The sequence below is a fragment of the Penicillium macrosclerotiorum genome (genome assembly GCF_028827735.1).
Source record: "Penicillium macrosclerotiorum strain IBT 26536 chromosome Unknown utg000008l_segment0_segment0, whole genome shotgun sequence".
In the NCBI taxonomy this organism is placed as follows: Eukaryota; Fungi; Ascomycota; class Eurotiomycetes; order Eurotiales; family Aspergillaceae; genus Penicillium; species Penicillium macrosclerotiorum.
Window position 1 is genome coordinate 579,466 of NW_026643087.1, and position 22,034 is coordinate 601,499.

At 52.5% G+C, this 22,034-nt stretch overlaps 5 protein-coding genes across 5 annotated transcripts; 3 read left to right on the plus strand and 2 right to left on the minus strand.

Annotated features, from left to right (window-relative positions):
* Positions 1-1,470: 1,470 nt before the first annotated feature.
* On the plus strand, positions 1,471-2,739 carry N7462_008404 (putative short chain dehydrogenase; the record flags this gene model as incomplete). The annotated part of the gene is made up of 3 exons (XM_057080119.1): positions 1,471-1,683; positions 1,779-2,114; positions 2,428-2,739. The coding sequence occupies 3 exons, from the start codon at positions 1,471-1,473 to the stop codon at positions 2,737-2,739; spliced, it is 861 nt and encodes a 286-aa protein (XP_056930447.1).
* A 4,811-nt stretch (positions 2,740-7,550) lies between these two features.
* N7462_008405 (uncharacterized protein) lies at positions 7,551-9,548 on the plus strand (the record flags this gene model as incomplete). Its single annotated transcript, XM_057080120.1, has 2 exons — positions 7,551-7,836; positions 7,936-9,548. The coding sequence occupies 2 exons, from the start codon at positions 7,551-7,553 to the stop codon at positions 9,546-9,548; spliced, it is 1,899 nt and encodes a 632-aa protein (XP_056930448.1).
* A 2,806-nt stretch (positions 9,549-12,354) lies between these two features.
* N7462_008406 (lysophospholipase family protein) lies at positions 12,355-14,479 on the plus strand (the record flags this gene model as incomplete). Its single annotated transcript, XM_057080121.1, has 3 exons — positions 12,355-12,403; positions 12,532-13,198; positions 13,276-14,479. 3 exons carry the CDS (start codon positions 12,355-12,357, stop codon positions 14,477-14,479), a joined length of 1,920 nt encoding a protein of 639 aa, XP_056930449.1.
* Positions 14,480-15,003: 524 nt separating this feature from the next.
* Positions 15,004-15,882, minus strand: fmaE (monooxygenase fmaE; the record flags this gene model as incomplete). The annotated part of the gene is made up of 1 exon (XM_057080122.1): positions 15,004-15,882. The coding sequence occupies one exon, from the start codon at positions 15,880-15,882 to the stop codon at positions 15,004-15,006; it is 879 nt and encodes a 292-aa protein (XP_056930450.1).
* A 1,184-nt stretch (positions 15,883-17,066) lies between these two features.
* N7462_008408 (uncharacterized protein) lies at positions 17,067-19,844 on the minus strand (the record flags this gene model as incomplete). Its single annotated transcript, XM_057080123.1, has 3 exons — positions 17,067-18,006; positions 18,070-19,455; positions 19,591-19,844. The coding sequence occupies 3 exons, from the start codon at positions 19,842-19,844 to the stop codon at positions 17,067-17,069; spliced, it is 2,580 nt and encodes an 859-aa protein (XP_056930451.1).
* Between the last annotated feature and the right edge of the window lie 2,190 nt (positions 19,845-22,034).

The following is a 22,034-nucleotide window of genomic DNA, read 5'->3' on the forward strand; positions in this document are numbered from 1 at the left end:
GCCTTTGGCAGACTCTGTCGGTCATGTGGACGAGGGAACCTGAGATCTCGTAGCCGCGCACAGGAGCTAATTTTGGAAAGAGATTCGCATCCTGCCGCCCTGGTGCTTGTTTGAGAAATACGAAAATGGACTTGGAAGCTTGTTGGCGGGGGAAGTTGGTCGTCGGCGATAGCCTGTGCTATGAACGGGGTGATACTATCACCTTTCACGTCTACTCGGATCTTTTTGCGAGTAAAATATTGAATCGGCGTTCTCGCCTTTCCAATATTCTAATACGGATTCTCCAAGGCTTTTGTATAGCGTCCAGGCAATGATTCAAATGGATCCTCTGCTTCAATTCATCCACTGCTGGAAGGGGGGATTCACGATCCCGGGAATGCATGGGCTTCAGGCACAGGAACATGCCAAAGGCCACATGACCTCGCGGATCGGTTGGTTGGGGTGCCGATCGAGAGGATCCAACTCGTGTCGAGGTGAGCTGGCTATTGAACGAGACCTCAGGCCAGCGTTGTTGCGAACTAAGTCCGTCGAACGACCGAGTCTCCTGGGGGCGGAAGGGCTTCCCCGGGTCACCTGAGCCCTCCGCAGTACAACCAGCGCCAAACTAGAAAGATGTGGCGGGGAAAAAGAAGAAAAAACCGGATCCCGATCGGCTTCTCCCAAAACAGGCATCCGATCGACTGCCGGCAGCCTTCCCCTGTCTATCTGTCTATCTTCTCGTTTTATCTTGTTCTCATTTTTCCTGGTAGAGATTCAAACTGGTGGCAAATGATGATGGAAGAGACAGGATCACGGCTCCTGAGCTTGGTTACCATCCCTGCCGCCGTTGCGTCGGTCTTCGATCATTGAAGGATCTATATCCTGAATCATAGTTGATCATAGTATCAGCATGGTATCATAATACTATCATACCAAACATTTGGGGATCACTTGGCGTTTGATTTTCCCTTTTTTCTTTTTTTAGGTTCACCGTACTTTTGGGTCGTTTAGCTGAAGTGTACTTTGGGGGAGCCCTCCCAAGGAGCACCCCGTCGCCACGGGTCGGCGCCAATGCATTCTCCAGGGCGCTGGATGGCCTGGACCCGGGTCCACTTCGCGCTTGGCTGTATCTGTCTGGCATACCCGTTTGGGACCAGGCAGTCTCTGCATGTTCACGAGACCTTCTGTTGGACCAGGATGCCCCTTCGCCGCGTCGGGTTGGGAAGAGGCCGATGTCGCGTCCTCTTGTCCTCTCGTGCTATCGTCCTGTCATCTCCAATATTTAAACCGTTGGTCGTCCGCTGGAATTCGATTCTCATCACTTCATCATCTCATTCTATCCCCCGGGAAACTAAATTATTATAATCGACTTCTAGTCTCATCTGTGACACTACCACCGCACGTTCTATATATACTTCCATTTTCCATCCCTCCGGACTTATTTTATATACTTTAATCTTTCCGCATTTCCTCCACCAAACTTAACCGATAATGTCTGTCTCCATTGAAACCACCGAGGTCCCTGCCACCCCTCTGGCGACTCAGCCCGTCCTCATGGGCCAGAAAAACCGCATGCCCGAGTTTAGCCTCGCCGGCAAGGTTGTCCTTGTCTCAGGCGCAGGCCGTGGTCTGGGGTTGACCCAGGCTGAGGCGCTGTTGGAAGCCGGCGCCAAAGTGTACGCCTTGGACCGTCTGGAGGAACCAGTATGTTTTCAATTCCTTGCCTCCCCCGAAATGTCCCCCAACATCTCTCTTAGCCGCCAACTATCCAAAACAGTTGCTCACCAACCCAATTTTAGGCGACCGAATTTGCAGAGATCCAGCAGCGCGCTAAAGAACTGGGCACCGAGCTGCAGTATCGCCGCATTGATGTGCGCGACACCGAGCTGCTGAACAGCGTGATCGAGGCCATCGCCAACACGGAAGGCCGCATGGACGGCCTGGTGGCCGCTGCCGGCATCCAGCAGGAGACCCCCGCGCTGGAGTATTCGGCCAAGGACAGCAACACCATGTTCGAGGTCAACGTGACAGGCGTGTTCATGACTGCACAGGCCGTGGCCAAGCAGATGATTCGCTTTGGCAACGGAGGCAGCATCGCCATGATTGCCAGCATGAGCGGCACCATTGCCAATCGGGTATGTTCCTCTTCCCTCCTTGATCCTCTTTGCCTTGCGGTCCTAGCATATCCTGTTGCCCGTTTGTGGTTTGTGTTCGGTGGGGAGGGGGGATTGGGCGACGAATCCATGTCCACGCCGGGCCCAACTAGGCTGGCTTGGGAGATCGTCTCTCTTTATCCCCCGCATTGATCCCTGCCTTTTGGTCTGTTTGTGTCTTCTCCACAGAAATAGACCGGGGATATTCCCAACCAAACCAACCGCTGGCCTTACCTCCCCTCCTTCTTCCTAGTTCAAATACGAACACCAAAGGCTAACCTCAAACCTGCTACAGGGCCTAATCTGTCCCGCCTACAATGCCAGCAAGGCTGCTGTCGTCCAGCTGGCCCGTAACTTAGCTGCCGAGTGGGGTCAGTACAACATTCGTGTGAACACCATCTCGCCCGGCTACATTGTCACCGCGATGGTGGAGAAGCTGTTCGTGGACTTTCCCGAGCGCCGGGAGCAGTGGCCCAAGGAGAACATGCTCGGCCGTCTGTCTCGCCCAGAGGAGTACCGCGGCGCTGCCGTCTTCCTACTCAGCGACGCCAGCAGTTTCATGACTGGTAGCGACCTGCGCATGGACGGCGGCCACGCCGCGTGGTAGACGGGTGCCGGCTTGGCCTGACGAATTGTATTCCACGAATCATCTTGGGAGGGCGCTGGGCCTTGCCGGGATCTCGGCAAGGGCTGGCCTCTTTTTGTCTCTCATTTTTGCATTTCCTCATTTTCTCATTTGCATGGCGCTGGGATCTTTTTTTTAGCTCCATTTGATTTTCTTGGCTTGCTATTGATTTTGGGGATCGTGCCAGCGAATCAGCGAATTGTTATTTTTGTTTCATTGCGTTTTTTGTTGAACACGATACACATGTTTTTTGGACATCGCGCACTTGTTGGCATCTTGTTTCATGACTCTTTTGCCATCAGCGATGTGTCTCTGTTTCTACTGTTGCTAGTTCTCTGATGTCCCTTAGACTCATCTCGATCGCTCGAGTTAATGCAGGCTCCAGATTGGATCTGACCCACCCACCCACTTTTGACAGATCGGGCTCCACCTCGTAGACCCAGCGCTGTGTAGAGTACTCCATGCAAAGTACTATTACATGTACTACATACTTGTGAAATATGCACCGAGAGAGTTCACTCCAAAGCTCAGAATCTCTCAAAAAGATCAACTTTGATGTCGCTCAGATACCTATCTCCGGGTAACAGACGTGTACATCCCTTTCCCTTCTACGCCCTCCCCAATACCCCCCGAACCGGCATCGCATGTCCGAGTCCTTCCGACGAACATCTCACCGACACGTCTCCTCGCCTTCCAAGCCAGTCGCATCCCACCAAATCCCCACCAGAAAACCAGAGAATCTCCCCCGAAGCCCGGACCTTCCAACCACATCACAGTTTCTCAGGCGCCGATCACCCCCCAAACGCCCACGCGACAACCCTCATCTAACACCCACCCAGCCAACGAGCCAGTAAGGGCGGCTTGAAGGACTCGCCCCCCGCCCCCTTACTCTGCCCCCCCCCCGACTGAAGTTACCAGGACTGCACGACTCCAACTCCGGGGAAACATAGGGCGACACGCCCCAACGGCCACGACCTGATGACACAATCAACGTCATCGTTGGGATGACCAGGGTGAAAGTGTGGGTAAAAGCTGGAGACGAAACCGGGGATGTGCCGCCGGGAATGATGTATACGCCAAGGAATCTTATACAGTTGGGAGAATGTGGAGAACTCAGAACGCGGGGAAATCGCGGGATACGGAGTGATTGCAATTACGCGGGGATAGGCGGGTAACCGTGTAGACTTGATTTGGCTTGGTTTTAATTGGGGCTGACGTTGCTTTATGGCTTCATGTTTCCCATACCGTCGTTACTTGACTTGAAATGACAATGATCTCCTTCGCGGGGGTGACCCGACAAGCAAGGATGTATAGCGAGACCTATGCCCCGAAACGGACAAGTGGAGGGAGACACCCCGGCTCGCTTGGCCCTTGCCATAGGGTTGGGAGGAGCTGAGAGCAAGGTACAATTTTCGGACAAACTTAGGTGCCAATCAACGGGTTGAGGGATTGATGGGGGCATTTCTGGGCTAGGGCAGAGCGACCCGGGGAGCCACTATCCGCGAGGAGCCATGCCGCAAAAGTCTGAACGGGCGGCTGTTGGGGTTAGGCGAGTCTGCGCTGTGGACTACGATGAAGGTGAAAGATTTGGGGAGTTCAGAATGATCCGGTTTGAAGAGACACAACTGGTCGCACATTCATGCTACGTGTGGCGATGCTCGCACAGGTGAAGTCATGGACTCGTGTGTGGCCTGCCTTCATTGGGAGAATTCAGTGGCTCAACGATATGCCAAGAGAGAGGAAGGCCAGTCAAGTGAGCTACTTGGCTGGCTTCAACACCAGGGGATTTCTGGACTGTGGAGTATTCTATGCAGCCGGGCGAATTTGGAAGCTGGAAAATTCTGATTTCCTTGTGTAGAGAGCATTTTCATGGACTCTTTGGTGGAACCTAGATATAGCAATCTGTAGCAACCTAGGAGCTTGTAGCCTGTAGATGCTTCTTAGTGCATGCGCTGGCGACGGAACAAAGCAGGAATGTGTATAAAGTGGGACAGAAAAGGGGGGAGATTGGGGATGGAATGGGATGTGGTCGTTCTTCATGATTTCGGGACTCCCTATTTAGGCCTTCTTCACGAGACCCCGGACGTGGTGCCGGCGGTGGCCTTCACGATTGTGTGTCGCTTGGCGGGCGCCGGGCCCGAAGGCGGAGTTCCCGCCCGCTGGACTGGGTCGCCACCCGGGCAGAGCGCGTCGCGAACGCCCAAAAAGCTGGACAGCCGGAATCATGGTAAACTTGTTTGAGGGTTGCTATGATGAGAATGACCAAAGAATGAACGGAACATCCGAGAGGCTCTGGCACTACCATGACCACCCCATCTACAGTAGTACTAGTACTCCGAATATCGAACCAGTCAACGGACACCAACGATGATGCCCGATTTGGGGCCAGCTATCGTGATAGTGGCATACTGCTTGTCCCAATTCTCTGGATAGCTTTGCAGTGGGCGTCAAATGACAGAGAAGCGACCAGGTAGCACGACCCTTTGCCACCCTCCTGCCCTTGTCCAGCTCTCTCCGGTCTGAACGACGCCGTTGCGGGATGAGGTGATTCGATGGGTAATTAGGATAATGCAGGTGGAGCTCGACGGCCGATAAGTGGTGGCGCCAAGCCAATCAAGCAATCCAGGTCATTTCTGACGAGAGCGTCGCAAGATTCAAGGGCCTACCGTCTCCCGCCCCTCAATCGTGATTTCAAAATGATTCTCATCAGCAAAAGGATTTGAAACAGAAATTAACTATCTCAGCTCGCTAGTGAATTGCCTGCTAAGTACGGAGCACTCCGTACCCCAGTGTGGGCCAGTAAGGATTTGGGAACGGCGGATGGGTCTCGTGCACTTAGTTCCTCGATAAGAGGACGCCACTGATTGCGACAGCCCGAGACCCTCCTACAGACCCGGCGGCGAAAGGGGCTGGGCACGAGGACAAGGAAGACAGCCTTGGACCCCGGCTTCTAGAAGCTGTTGAAGACATTCGAGAGCGCGGGTTGAACCGGAGGAAGATGCACGAATGGCAGGCGAAAATCCGGAAGAATTTAGGAATCAGCAGGCTGTCAATGGTCGAAGATGTGCCACTGCAGGGTTATCAGCAGCAGGAGCAGCAGCCATCTTCTAGGGTCGTAGGAAGGTGGATTGAGGGCGTTGATGGGGTCGTGAGGGTGTGTCTTTGCAATTACAAATATTATCATGGTTGGGGGACCAAATTCAATCAATATTCCTCGTAGTGCCCGCTGAGAAGAACAGGAATGGCCGTGAAGAATATGAGCCGTCTAATTTCGAGAGGGCCAGCGTATCGTCAAAAAAGGCCAGAAAAAGTTAGAGAAAACAAGACAAGCCATTCACGGTCGCCCTGCATGTCACTCGATCACTCGACCAATATGCCCATACCCAGATCGCGGGCGTGATAATCGCCTAGGACTGACGGGCCCCTGTATCTGGGTGGGTCGGGACGAAAAGACTGGTAGCGCTTCGCAACATAATGAGGGCTGCTCAGCGGTGGCTGCAACCAGAACCACAGGAAAGAAGACGCCAAATAGACAAACCAGGCAAGCCGCACTGCGATCACGAACAAGATCACATCAAATCCTGCCGCCCGGTCTTGGCGTCGCGAACACGGACATGCCCGACCAACTAAAGCAACCGAGACGACGCAGTCCCGATAAGCAAGCTAAGCAACACCCAAGCCTTTCCAGCCGCGACGGTCTGTGCAGTCCGCATCTCCGTCGGACTTCCTCTGCCTATTTGGTCAGTCCTGATCCAGCACCAGCCCCAAAGCATGCCATCTGGTAATTGGGGTGGGCCAGAGCCGAGTTTGATAGGATGCCCTCCTCACTGGGAGCAGGAATCGGGGTGAAGGCCCGAGGCCCATCACGATAAAGTGAGATACGCAGCCTTTCGTCCCTTGCCTCTTGACGGAGCTCCTATTGGGCCGTTTCCCATCCTTGCACTAGTCTCTCCGCCATAGTTTGGCTGTTTCTCTTCGTTCATTGCTCGCTCGACCCCGGAGAAATTCATATCCTGCCATTCCTCATTCCTCCGTAACCACAGGTTTGCCGACCTCGATCCCTTGTAGGCAAGCCCCACGGCCTTGCCGCGTCGCCTCAATTGACCCGGCACTTGTCAATATTTAGGTTAAGCTTCCTGGCGCGGCACGGATTGACTTCGAAGCCTTTTGCCCCAGCCCGCCACTCACGGGTCTTGATTGCGCTTGGGGAGGGGGCAAAACCGATAGTGGAGCTATCGTTACATGGCCCAGGGCGGGTTGCATCCACCAGGACCACGCTCAACTTGGAGCTAGAGCCACGTTAGCGGCCTTGCACTCGTGAGTGTTCACTAGACTATCTGGACGGGCTGGGACTTGGCTGGACTAGCTGATGGGCGGCGTGCCCGCTCATTCGTCGGTCCCTAAGCCTTATCTGCCGAGGGCCACGGACAACTCCCCTGATCCAGCATAGTGCGATAGGCACATGGCGTGATAAGTCTGGGGTAAAAATATGGCTCTTGGGGGGTCACACTTGAGCCACAGGGCAAAAAAGCCGAATTGGACAAATGGATTTAGTGTGTTTCTGTTCAAGAGCAAAAGAGCAGGGGATGGAGGCGCGATCAAGGGCGCAATCTGTCGGTTAGCGGCTGCGTGCGTACGTCGAACCGTAGGAGAGACCCGAATATAAAAGTCACTGAGATCTCATCTCTCACGGGATTCCCTTGCTCCTTCCCTTCTCTACACGTCGCTTCTCCTCGCCTTCCTCTCCCCCTCTCCCCATCCCCTCTCGTATCTCTTGCGTCCCCTTGGTCACCATGGCCACCGAGGCCGTCACCCGCTCCTCCAGCTCGATGGATATCCATGAAAGCAATCGGGATGTGCTCACCGAGAAGAACGAAGTGATCGACCTGCACAAGCCCGAGAAGAGTCTCGTCTCCGAGGCATATCTCCAGCAGTTGGGAGACGAGGACCCAACCGAAGAGGAGTTGCACGGAGAAAATGCCCTGCGCCGAGTGTCGGCTCCGATTCCCTGGGCTGTCTACACTGTTGCCTTTGTTGAGCTCTGCGAACGATTTTCGTACTATGGCACTCAAGTTCTATGTATGACCAAGATGAACCCCCAGAGCAAGAATGAGTGACAGAAGGAGAAGATGGAAACGGTCTGAGATACAGAAGTTCTAACTCTTTAATCTCCCCCAGATTCCAACTTTGTGAACCACTCGCTGCCCCAGATCAACGGCCCCGCTGGCTCCAACCACTATACAGGCGCCGGTGGTGGTACGTCCCAGGGTGTCTCGGGAGCGCTAGGCCAGGGCGTGGAGACCGCGAACGGAATCAACACCTTCAATACCTTCTGGTGCTACGTTATTCCTCTCTTCAGTGCGTACGTTGCAGATGAGTACTGGGGACGATACAAGACCATCTGCTGGTCGATTGGTTTCGCGATTCTCGGTCATATCATCCTCGTCATTTCTGCCATTCCTCCCGTCATCACCAACACCAATGCATGCTTTGGCGTCTTCATGCTCGGTGTCATCATCATGGGCTTCGGCACCGGTGGTTTCAAGCCCAATATCTCCGCCCTAGTGGTGGAGCAGATTCCTGCCGTGAATCTGAAGGTGCGCACTCTGCCCTCTGGTGAGCGAGTCATCATCGACCCGACCATCACACAGTCTCGGATCTATCACTACTTCTACCTGTTCATCAACATCGGTGCTCTGATCGGCCAGATCGGTATGGCGTACGCTGAGAAGTACGTTGGTTTCTGGCTGGCCTATCTACTGCCCACTCTCATGTTCCTGACCACCCCGTTCGTCATGTTCTGGGGCCGCAAGCGCTACCGCCAGGCTCCGCCCCAGGGTTCGGTCGTGTCAAAGGCTGTTCGTACCTTCTTCTACGCTCTCAAGGACCGCTGGCACTGGAACCCGGTCAAGTTCTGGAAGCGCACCCACGACGGGACCCTATGGGAGGTGGCCAAGCCATCCAACATTCCGCCACACCTGCGACCTAAATGGATGACCTTTGACGATGCGTGGGTGGATGAAGTGCGCCGTGGATTCGCGGCCTGCGCTGTGTTCTGCTACTACCCGTTGTACTGGCTCGCCTACGGCCAGCTGACGAACAACCTGACGGCACAAGCGAGTACGATGACGCTGCACGGAGTGCCGAACGACGTGGTGAACAACCTGGACCCGTTCGCGTTGATCATCTTCATCCCCATCTGTGACACCTTCCTGTACCCAGGACTGCGCAAGCTGGGCTTCCGCTTCACTGCCATCAAGAAGATCTTCGTGGGCTTTATTCTGGCGGCGTTGGCGATGGTGTGGTCCGCCATCATCCAGTACTATATCTATACTCGCTCGCCCTGTGGCTACGACGCGAACAACTGCTACAGCGAGAACGGTTCCGTGATTGCCGCCCCAATCAACGTCTGGGCGCAGACTGGTGCCTATGTACTGATCGCATTCTCCGAGATTTTCGCCTCCATCACCTCTCTTGAATACGCCTACTCCAAGGCGCCCCGCAACATGCGTTCCCTCATCCAGGCCATCTCGCTCTTCACCAATGCCATCTCTGCCGCCATCGCCGAGGCCCTGAACCCGCTGTCCAGCGACCCCTTGCTCATCTGGAACTACGGTGTCTTCGCTGTTCTGTCCGGTGTCGGTGGTGTGCTGTTCCTCTGGCAGTTCTGGTCCCTCGATAAGGAGGAAGATGCTCTGAACAACCTGCCGGAGGGCCACGTCGAAGCGGACGAGAAAAGCAGCAGCACAGCCATCCTGGTCTCGGCAGAGATTGGCCCCGTGAAGGGATAAAAGGTCAAGGCAAGGAAAAGGCGCAGAGCGCACTCCTTCGTCTCACCTCTCTCACGTTTTTATTTTACTTCATTTCATTTTTGGTCTCTCGGTTGTTATTTTTTTTTTCTGCTATGATCTGCCGAGGGGGGGAGCTTTTCACGCCTCAAATCATGATATCCATACGATTCGGCACGACGTAATGCGACCATCTAATAGTTACTTACATCTACGCATGATGATAGTTTCCTCTTTTAATATTATTGGCATTACTATCAATTATAGGACCACTACCTACTCTTATGAGCTCCTAATGTCCATTTCTTGAGCTTGTAGATCTCTACTAAATTGTGCACGTTCACAATACCCCATCTTATATGCTCCATGTATCCCACTTGTTATGATCGTATCGACCGTCGGCGGTTGCGCCGTAGGGCGGCTTCCTGCAGCCCCGAACGCCTCCTCGCGTCGATCCCGGGCTGCCGACGCTCCGGCTCGCGGGGTCCCAAGCCCTCCCAACAGGACGGTCGGGGGAACCAACCGAGCTCGGATCGCAATGTCCAAGCCTATCGTTCTCTGTGCCAGGCTCCAATCTATTCATTGCACCAGCCACATCCCACGCAGCCCTAGCCATCCATCTCTAGCCAGCCCCATTTCCCTGAACCCCTTCCTGTTGCCCCTTCCCACGAAGAAATCTCCCAAAGCCCCTTTTCCCCACCACGACTAATACTTTGGAAACCCCGCCAGCAATGGGTCGCAGATACCACAGAGCCAACACCGACCATTGCTCTTAGCTAGCGTTGACTAGCGGTAACAGTAAGCGACCGGGCGGAGCCGAATAGGACCCAGCCACCATCCTTGGCGCATTCCATAGATTTGCGGCTGAGTTAGCGCCTCAATCGCGGCGGTGAGAAATCCAGCTGCCTGGGCGGGTTACAGCGTTATCCCCAGTGCCTTTTCGTTTCTGGGCGCCGGGGTTAGATCGACTGAACTGCCGGAGGTATCCGAACTAAAACTCCAATGCAGGAAACGAGCGTCCATTCTTGATCCCTGCTGGAAAGGCAATCGGAGGGGGTTCCAGACCGGCATAATCACAATTTGTATACTTCAATTCGACTCTGTGTATACAGGTCTCCCACTTGCCATGATTATTTTCCCACCGCCTCTTATTTGCCAAGTTGGGACTCCACCGCTTCATTATTCTTATGCATGGATTGTATTCCCGGGCGCCGGTGGCTGAGCTGTGGATCGACGTAGCCGTCGCACCCGAACGAATCAAGGGGCGTAGTAGAATGGGGAGCGTCGGCTCAATGCGCTGTGGAGGGGGGCCCCTGCATGGCATGGCTAAAGAAAAGTCGTACAGACCTTGAACAGGGCTCATGTAAGTAAGCTTCTCTTTGGAGTACGAAATCCGTCTACTCTGCGCCGATGAGCCTTGTCTCAGGTGAGATGCCGTCGCTTTGAGAAGGGAACAAAAAAGAGAACCGAGTATGGGGCTTCGTTTTGATTCACTTCTCAGTAAAATAGCAAAATTTATCGACTATTGGTCATTTTGAAGATTCCGTACTTTCTTAGGAAATAATCTGAAAAAAAAAAAAAAAAAAAAAAAGAATGGAGTGAATGGAGCAGCCTTAGCAACCCGAGTGTTTTTCGAGGTCGTATACTTCGGCAGTCGGAGGATAATCTTCACGACCTCCGACCCCGAACCGTGCAGGCTTATATCAGGTTTCCAGACCTTGATCAGGCGCGCGGTTCTATTCGACGCACCTACTTATCGCACAAGCAGCTAGATGTGAGCAGCCAATACGAAAGAAGAAAATCAAAAACTCAGACTTGTCCCTGGATCCCCGCTGGATCCCCGCTGGATTCGGTTGAGAGACACGAAGACGGCGATGGGAAAGCAGTTGCCTAGTACGAGGGTGGAGCGCCTAGAGGCTGTGAAGACAATGACCCATGCAGGTTGATGCAGAAAATACTGGAAATCTAGCAAGCATGGCTGATTATCCTCCACCACAGTCTGCCTAACGGGCCGGGGAGTTCAGAGGTAGAGCAACCAACTATCAAAGTAGCAGGTCATTATGATCTGGGTTTTTTTGGGAGCAGAGAGCAAGAATGTTCCATTTTTGCCCACGGTAGTTTCAAGTTAAGAGCCTGGCGGTAATCGAGTTGGATCGTGCTATAACAGACGATTCTATATAGAAATTTCCATTGTCGAGATTCCCGATGGTGCTGGATCGGCGCCAAACAGCCACACCGCGATTCGGCGACTCCAAAGTCCGGGGCGAATGACGTTGCAGAATTCCCCCCCAACAACAACACAACCACAACAACTACCCCCGGACATCGCACGCATGGTAACACTCGATATGGTCTCGAACACAGGCCTCACCTGCAGGGGATCTGCAAGCCCTGTAAGGCCCGCAAGACCTTCAGCTCGGGCGGTCGACAAACATGCATTCTACGTGCATAGAAAAACATGAGCACAAAGATGAATATACACGGCTCCACATTTCGGGGTCCGCGGAAGGGTTCGTTAGCTTCGGCTTGACATCACCAACTCCACCAGGCGCTTGCCCACTCGCTGCGCCATGATTCGTTCATGCAATTGAACATACCGAAAAAAGAAATGTGAGAGCGCCGGAAAAAGGGTGAGGGAGACCTAAAAGTTTCGGCTTGGCTTGGCTTAAGCTTCCGGCGTCCCCGGCCTGCATAAATACTACAATCGCCCAGGCACCCCCTAGCTGCAAAGATTTGCGGTCTTGTCTGCGCTTTCGTCCCAACCTCCTGGATCTGTATCCATCCCCGTTGTGAGGTTTGCGTGAGCATCATGAAAGCTACTGCCCTGTTCGCCGTGGCCACGCTGGGCGCTTTGCCGGGTATGTCTTGAAGATGATCGGTCGCGTGAGACCGAGGTCCAACCCTCGGCCGGACTCGAGATCGGTTATGTCCCATGTTTTTGACAGACAGAATAAACAGCGTAGCTAATTCGAACATGATATGATAGGGGTCATCGCATCTCCAAGTAATCTCGAACTAGACGCGCTTGCTTTGGCTGTTCGCGCACTCCCTAATGCCCCTGATGGGTATACCCCGACCAACGTGAGCTGCCCGGCCTCGCGTCCAACCGTGCGCAGCGCCGCCAAGCTGTCGCCGAATGAGACCTCATGGCTCGAGACCCGTCGGAGCAAATCTCTTTCGGCCATGAAGGAATTCTTCAGCCATGTCAAGGTCGGCGAATTCGATGTGACCTCCTATCTTAACAACCATGCCAGCAACACCTCCAACCTGCCCAACGTTGGTATTGCGGTATCCGGCGGTGGATATCGTGCGTTGATGAACGGCGCTGGTGCTCTAAAGGCCTTTGATAGTCGAACCGAGAATGCCACCACCAGCGGTCATCTGGGTGGCCTGCTGCAGTCGGCCACCTACGTGGCCGGACTGAGTGGTGGTTCCTGGTTGCTGGGATCCATCTACATCAACAATTTTACCACCATCTCATCGCTGCAGACTCACACAGATGGTGCCGTATGGCAGTTTGGGAATTCCATTCTCGAGGGCCCGGATAGCGGTGGCATTCAGCTCCTGGACTCGGCTAGCTACTACACAGATTTGTTTGAGGCCGTGCAAGATAAGAGGCATGCTGGGTTTGACACATCCATCACAGATATCTGGTACATCAGCTCTTTACCTTTGTTCCTATTCTCATCAGAATATGTTTAAAGTTGATGCTAACATGTTTTCCCTACAGGGGTCGTGCTCTCTCTTATCAGATGTTCAATGCTAGCAATGGCGGAATCGACTACACTTGGTCCTCAATTGCCTTGACCAAGGACTTCCAGGATGGTAACTACCCAATGCCGCTGGTTGTTGCCGACGGCCGGAACCCCGGTGAGCTAGTGGTGGGCAGCAATTCGACTGTATACGAATTCAACCCTTGGGAATTCGGTACCTTTGATCCCACCATCTACGGTTTCGCTCCTCTCAAGTATCTCGGCTCTCGGTTCGTCGCTGGCTCGATCCCCACCAATGAGAGCTGTGTGCGTGGTTTCGATAACGCTGGCTTCGTGATTGGCACCTCATCCTCCCTTTTCAACCAGTTCATGCTGCAGCTGAACACCACCTCACTCCCATCCTGGGCGAAGGACATCTTCAACGACATCCTCAACGACCTCGACCAAGACCAGAACGACATTGCTTCGTATGATCCGAACCCCTTCTACCAATACAACCCTGATTCGTCCCCTTATGCCAGCCAAACCACCCTGGACGTTGTGGACGGTGGCGAAGATCTCCAAAATGTGCCCTTGCACCCCCTCATTCAACCCGAGCGCCATGTCGACGTGATCTTCGCCGTCGATTCCTCTGCCGATACTACCTACAGCTGGCCCAACGGCACCGCTCTTGTCGCCACCTATGAGCGAAGCCTAAACAGTTCTGGCATCGGCAATGGCACGGCCTTCCCTGCTATTCCCGATCAGAACACCTTTGTCAACCTAGGCCTGAACACGCGCCCAACCTTCTTCGGCTGCAACTCGTCCAACCTGACAGGCCCTGCACCGCTGGTAGTTTACTTGCCTAACTACCCGTACTCTTTCTACTCGAACGTGTCAACCTTCAACCTGTCCTATACTGACAGTCAACGTGACAACATCATCCTCAATGGTTATGAGGTTGCTACCATGGCCAACAGCACTCGCGACGGCAACTGGACTGCCTGCGTTGGCTGTGCCATCCTTGCCCGCTCCTTCGAGCGCACCAACACTGACCTTCCCTCGATCTGCACCCAGTGCTTCGACAACTTCTGCTGGGATGGCTCACTCAACTCCACCGAGCCGGGTACCTTCGAGCCTAATTCCCTGATGACCGTCAGCGCTAGTAGCGCCCTGTCCCTGGTTCCCACGACACTATCCACTTTGTTTGCGGTTAGTTTGGCGTTGTGCACGTTGGTCTGAATGGCGCCTTGAGGTGTAAATGCGCATTAGATTCGGGTGTCGCTCGTTTTTCTTTCTTGTTACTTTGACTTTTTATGACGTGACCCAGCCACAATGATTATCCCACTTTTTTTGATTACTTGATTGGTGTTCTACGCTTGTTGTGCTGTGCTCAACTATTCTCTTTTTGCCTGGCTGGGTCCGAAACTAGCGGCTTTCTAGTACATGGAATGAAATCTTACATACTCACCTTAATCTGTCCTCGTGGGCCTTTACCCAGTATACCGTTCATGTCTTGTCTTTTTTCGCTGTAGGCTTGATCTGATACTTATGAGTCCAAGATGCATAGTCAACCTGTGTGATCTCTGATAGGTTTAGATTGCTACCGATAGAACTCCTCCACTTACTCAATCGAGCTACTGCCTCATAGATCTTCCTAATGAGACCTTCTATAAATAAACCAATAAGGAACACACGTCATTGGTCAAATATGTCTCGATTGAATATAACAAGCCTTATCCCTCCCCATGCCAACCTTCACACTCCTATATATGAGCCTTCTGGGTAGACCCTAACCGGCCCATAGCCGATCGCAACGGACCAACTCTTGCATTTACGATCGGCCGACTGAACCCCTTCCAGACGCCCTCCTCGTTCTTCCCCCGTGTTGGAAACCACGTATCTCCCAAACCCACCGGCTTGCTGTTTACATAGATAGATTCCCAGTTGCCGCGGGGCACGACGTACGTCTCGTGGAAGATTGCCAGGTGCGGATTCTTCTTCTCAACTGCGACCCAGTCACGCATGACGCTTGTGTGCAGTGACCCATGCGCAAACCGTTGTAGGCTCTCATGGTCACGCCAATACATCACCGTCATAGTCTCATTGCCTGCCGGGGCTTCCTGATTGAGCCAGCGCGTCGTCCCCAGCAGGCCAGCCGACTCTGGGTCGGCCTGCAGCTCTCGCATCATGGCTATGACGCTGTCGGAGAGGAATTTCATGCCGGGGGCGAGCGAGCCGAGGGGGTGGTTGGACCGGGCGCCGAGCAGGAAGACGACAATCTGTTTGTCGGCTGCGGTGGAGCCAAAGCTCCCGTCTGGATTGGGGAATTGGTTTGTGTATTTGTGTGACACGACGCCGTCCATGTAGCGGTTGCGGGTGATGTGGGCGGCCATGAGGAGGTGGTCGACTACACGGTAGAGCAGGATGAGAAGCGTTGGGAGAATCGACAGAGGGCCGAGGGCGAGCCAACTGAGACCTTGGAGCAAGCCGCCTAGCAGGAGCCAGCTGGAAAGAGCCATGTCATCACGAATAGCGGGAGAAATAACAAAGGGTTTCCGGGGTAGAGGAAGTGGATCATTGTCGGAGTCCGGGACATTGCGAGCGATGATATGGGGCGGGAGAAGTGGTTTGAATGATTCCATGATGTGGCAAGATTAGAATACCAGGTTGATATCTAAATCGACTTGTTGCGAGACATAAATATATAAAATCGATCGCTTGGTTGTGAAGACGTCGAGGAGTTGTTGTTTTTTTCGTTGGAGTATTTGGGGGGGGATATCGTCAGGTATATATTGGCCCGAAGCTCGCGCATTTCAAAGGCACCAAAGCCGCAAATAGTATGTCACTAGTCGAACAACGGCAACTGATGCGATCAAAAATCGCCTAACAAGGCGGGCCAATCATTTCTCATAACATAAATACCGAAAGGGGTCTAGTTTGGGGGCTTTGGGGGCTGCTCGGGGCTTAGATGAACATCGTTAATCGGATCCACTTCCATTTCCACTCTCATGATCGTTGAACTCGAATCACAGAGCTTTAAATGTAATCCACTCTATTTCTGGATTACGTTCGATGTCATTTGCCAAAGACTGCAGATCCAAGTATTTGCTGAACAAAATTGCAGTCATAAAAGCTATTCTCCAGGTATTTGATCAATCTTGGCAGCTCTAGTATTCTGCCTTTGTCGATCAACCCACAAACCAGAGAAAATTGAGAACTCAATGAATGTCTTGTTGCGAGAGTGTTGCAATATACAAAAAAGCCCGATGATAGTAGATGAAAAATATTATTAGGTATGGATACCTCGAAACCCACGGCATCCAATACCTACGTTAACGCCCTATCTCACAAGACCATGTCATGAAAAGAAATTTTCAGCAACAATTATGTACAGGAAGGGCCGGGCACAATCAGGTCCCAACAGAAATCCGCAAGCGCGGCAGGCAGCGATATACATCGCTCGAGAAAAATGGAGTCAATACACAAAAGAGGACAACATGGTGACGGAGTAAAATCCATGTGAGTTGGGTGGATGAATAAGAGAAGGGGAGTAAGGTAGCGCTTGCGTGAGCATCCATGGAACACAGCCATTCCAGGATATATGCGAGGACGTTTTTTTCGGAGGCGGAAATATCGTGATAAATTAACAAGAGGCAAGGAGAAAATAGAGGTGGTGACAAATGAGGTGATGAGGTGATGAGGTGATGGTAGCGATATCAATGACATGAAAATGTGATCAACAAAGCACCACCCAAGAAAAGAATAAACCATATGTAAACTGCAAAATCATGTAATTCGGGAAGGAAGGGGTCACAGAGAGCAAGGATTAGGCTTCGCGGTATCCCCAGATCCGTCTCTGTTCGTTCTCCCACCATTTCCCGACCTGCTCTGCATCCTCGAGCCATTCAACGGCATTGTCGCCATATTTTGGCGCAACTTCCTCGATAAGGTCATCGAATGTCCAGGCTTTGATGGGATGCAGCTCGCCAGGATCTTGGTCTAGGTGGGAGAAAACGTATTCAAACCCTTCTTTGAAGGGAAGGACGAGACGATAGGGCATGCCGGCCGCTGTAATGGAGACCATTGAGCCACCTGCATTAATGAGGCCGAAGTTCCAAGTATATTGGATGCGGTGACCGTCTTTGTTATGGGACTTGTGAGACTTGCTTGGGATGCGAGCATTGATGTCGGACGGAGGTTTAATATGGGAAATAAAGGGACGAATGAGAGACTGGCCCTGGTATTCGGGGAGCAGAGCTGAGGCAATTTCAGAATCGCGAGAGTTGAGGGAGTGAGATTGAACGAGCAAGTCAAGGATGGTGGGGATAATGGAGAGTGAGGTCGCGTTGGCGGTGATGTCGATCCGGGGCATATGCGGGTGTCGAAAGACCAGAGGAACGCGGAAGTTGCTGATATGCCCATTCTCGTAGGTACCGGTCATGTCTTTATTATCTTCGCCGAAAGCTTGTCCATGGTCACCGACAATCACCACCAAGGTCGAGTTGGCGATGCCGGTCTCGTCGAGCATCGTCATAATATCGCCGAGCCAATCGTCCACAAAGCGTGCTGTATTGAGGTAGTTATTCATCAGGCCGTGGTTAATCGTCCCCTTGTCTCCCATATACTTTTCATTTTTGAAGTCATCTGGGGTGTTCCATGGATGATGGGTGGTGCTCGTAACATGCGAGAGGAAGATGCGGGTCTTGTTGTTAGCAGCTTCTTCGAACAGATCGCGAACATATGGCCTGAGCTCAGTTTCGGCGTATCTGCAGGACAATAGTGAGAAAAAAAGGGAAAATGTCAAAAAGGGAGTTGAACATCGCACATACCCGAAGTAGTTGATCTCCGATCCCTTCGCCCGGTATTTGGAGTGACGGTTGTTCAAACTGTTCTTAACAACCTTGTGCCTGAAACCCATGTTCTCGTTCATGATATCCTGACGGTCGTAGTCATCAGTAATCGACTGCATGAAAACCGACTTCCATGGGTAGTTCAACGCCTCAGATGCACTCTCTTCGCGCTCGGTTAGCGATTGAGACGGCGACTTGACTTCGTTGAACAGGTCAAACAACTGCGGCAAACAGGGTTGATAGATTTCAAGTTGAGATTCCTCCAAAAGATCAACAGGCAGTGGCTGCACTCCGCAGTGACTTCCTAGGATACTTTTGAATGTCAAAGAGCTGCCAGTGAGTGCGCCTCGAACATTCAGTCCCCCCATACCATCTTCAGCCGAGTCATGCCATTTCGCTTGGCTTAAGTCGACCTGCTCGCCCTTGCTGTCGGTGGCATGCTCCCCTGTCAACATCTGAGCGACGGGCGTCATCGTGACCAGGCGATCAATTGCTGCCGCTCTATTCTCTTTGGGGTGGGACTCAAGCAGGGCGTCGAACATTGGGGTACCCTGCTGCATGGGAAATATTTCTTTGCGCCCACTCTCGAGAGTAAGAAGGATCACATTATCAATAATGACGGAGTTTCCTTTCAAGACGTTCTTCAGGGGCTCCAAGATCTCGCCGTCAAGATTAGATATCTTTAGTGGATCAGTCTTCGCGTTATAGAAACCAGGGTCACTGTTACAAAGATACCACGCAGGGTTATCTTTCTCGGCGCGTTCCTCGGGGCTGATCTCCCAACGGCTGAATCCCGAGGGTGGATGTTCGGGGAGCCAAGTGGGTCGGGACCATCCTCCATTCATGAAACTAGTCTTCACGTCGGTCCATAGAGGAAATTTCTTCGGCGCATTGCGACATCCATCGCCGGTCGCTGACTTCTTGTTAAACGCTTCGAGCAGAGTCAACGGAAGGGCGCCGGACAGGTGATCGTATGGGACTGAGGGTCGGCTCAATTCTAAGAACAGCATCGAGGAACAAATGGAGACTGCGATTGCGATGCGGCGCACAGATCGGAAATCCATTGAAGTCACCCAGGACTTGTTTGGTGCCGACAAGAGTGTATACCGTGCCTGATGACCTCCGGCAAACATATCTCGAATTGCCTGCAACGCGAGGCCCGTCCAGTGGTATAGTTTTGCATGGATGAGCCATGCGACTAGCCCGAGGACTGTAAACGCAGCAGTAACGGTTGAGATGCCACTGAGTAGGATCTTCATGGCGGCGGGGTCGCTGAGGAAACTATGGCTGGCAGACCAGGCGACTTCGGCACCGGTTTGCATGAAGAATCCGAACTGGATGGAGGCTGCGCCCCAGGTGATCAAGCTATGTTGGATGAAGCCCATACGGTCAGTCTTGTATTTTAGTTTCTCTCTGCCATTTTGCATGCGGCAAAGCTAATAGTCGGCTGTCTCACAGGTTGTCCAGCACAGAATGGGGTGGAGGGAGGGCAGCACCTACGCTAGAAGCCCACCGACGCATGTTGACAGCCATTGTAGTTTGGATTCCGGGGCTGGGAATTGCAATAATACACGCGCGCCAGAAATGACCAGCACATCCGGCACGACAAGAGTAGGTGAGTAGAGGATGAAATAGAGCAATGGTAGCGAGTGAATGTGCAAAGCGATATGCAGGGCCTTGGATGCGAGGCCGCCGACAGAAAGGACCGCGAAGAGGAACGGGGAGGCCGGAGGAAAGAGGGCAAGGAGCTTCATGGCGAAATCATAACATAGTTCGAAGATGGCGTAGATGGAAGTTGAGTGAAAACCAAGCGAGTGAAAAGGAAAAAAGACACACACAAAAAAAAAAGAGAGAGAAAGGTCGCGGAATGGATGGCGAAGAGGGTGAAAGATTGGAATGAGGGAAAAACACCCCGGAATGTGTCGAGCGGACGAGGGTTGACGGATGGAAGTATAGGCAGGTTCGGAAAGAGAAATCGATCACCGAAGCAAAGTGAAGAGATGGGCGAGGTTGAAGGGATATTCTTAGATTATGGATCTCATTGAGTGGAACAAGAACCCCATAAAACAAGGAGACCAGGAAACCAGGGCCGCATAAATCCATTAATATCTTCCTAGTTGCGGTAATATTACACATGAGCAGCCACGCCAGGATGTCTTTGAACAGGTACCTAATCGTATTTGCTTTTGACTTGCCTGTCCGCGCACCGCCAATCAGCACCCACCGCTCGTTCAGCCGCCCTGCTAGCGCCCCCCATCTACCACTAAGACACCCCAGAAAGGGACAAAAAGCCACTAAGCATAAGCAACAAACCACAAAACGGAAATCACCAAAAATAAAATAAAAAAAAACCTGGATCCGGGATGAACAGGTCAACAGGGCTCAACAGGGCCGAACAGGGTGCCTAAGCACGCGACAAACGCTTCGATGGAACAAGACTCTCACAAGCCTGATTCACGCGTCGGATGGCCCGTGGATCCGGTCGTATTCATTATATGATTTTTCTAGGCCATTCTTCTTACTGAGTTATAGGACCCTCAAATGCTCTCTCTACCTTTTGATTCTGGCGATTCTGAGATAGATATGTATGTCCATAATTGTCCATCAAGTAGATGTTGCGCGGATGCTCCGGAATCTCCGCCCTCTTAGACGCCTATCGGTGGGTCGAGGGTTCTTTGGACGGCGCTGTCTGCTGAGCAAGTTACATAGATTAGTGCCGATCTAGTTTATCCTACTTTCCTCTCATTCATTACCGTCACAGTTCATCTCACTCCTACCTACGGACTCGATGATTGCCCCTTGTCACCGACTGGATGTGTCCCTCACTCTCTTCTAGGGGCAAAATTGGTCTGGCGCGCTGCAGGGTCCACTCGGGGCAGCGCCTCCTCCGAAGGTTCCCCCATGCCCTGTGCCCTGATTCGCCCAGCTGAGACATGGTCTTCACCCATCTCACCAAACACTCCCCTGGTGCCGAAAACCCAGGATTGCAAATAATCGCGACGTTTCCAATATTCTTCCGCCATCTAAGATGTTACTTACTTTGAAATTCTTCCTAGGCAGTAATTCTCCTCGGGCTCAGAGCTCCTGAGCGAATTTCTTTCGCAACATGCATGCATCTCGGGGCACTGGCCTACGCATCCTCCTTCGGGCACCATGAGACCATTTGAAAACTATGATGCACGCGACAGGACACTTGCGCTCGTGTTACCAGCGCTTCGACCTCCTTCCCCCCAAATTCCGGGGAATGGATTGCATCCGGAACCGAGCCAGTCACTGATCAACCCGACCAAAACGCCTCCGATGTGACTTTGCATAGTCGGAATCCGTCTCACTCCCGATGACCCGTTTTTTGTCTCTCATCTTTGTTTGGTTTCCCAACCCACTTGTCTTTCCCTGGATCATTGTAGCCGGGCACCGGGTACTCCAAACAGTCAGCCTACTGATCGTACCTATTTCTATATGCCCCAACCGGGACATTCTTTTCTTCACCTTGAAGAGGACTGCCACCCTTGACATACACGAGATATAAGGATATAGGCTGTATAGAGTAGAATGGTCTTGTCCATTTTGCTTCTTACATCTCTAGTTTTAGCCAAATGCGATCTTCAGTGGCTTCTTTGCAGCTTCCTGATCCGATCAGCCTTGTGGAGCTGATTGATGGATCTAACCACCGAAAGGACAAAGAACGCTGTCGCCTGCTGCCTTTTCCATATCCAGTCAATGTCTATTTCTAGGGCCCACCCAAGAGCCCACTGGTGAGTATATTATGTATTGCATACCATCTCAAAAGAATAAAAAGAAAGGACAAAGCTTGTATCAGGCGGAGTCAGCCTCATGGACCCTGGTTTCAATCCTTTTTTTGGTTATATGGAGAGACCAATATTTCCCTTTTTAGCTGGTTCAGGGACTGCGGCCCCCACTGTGGTCTGATGCTGGCGGCCTCC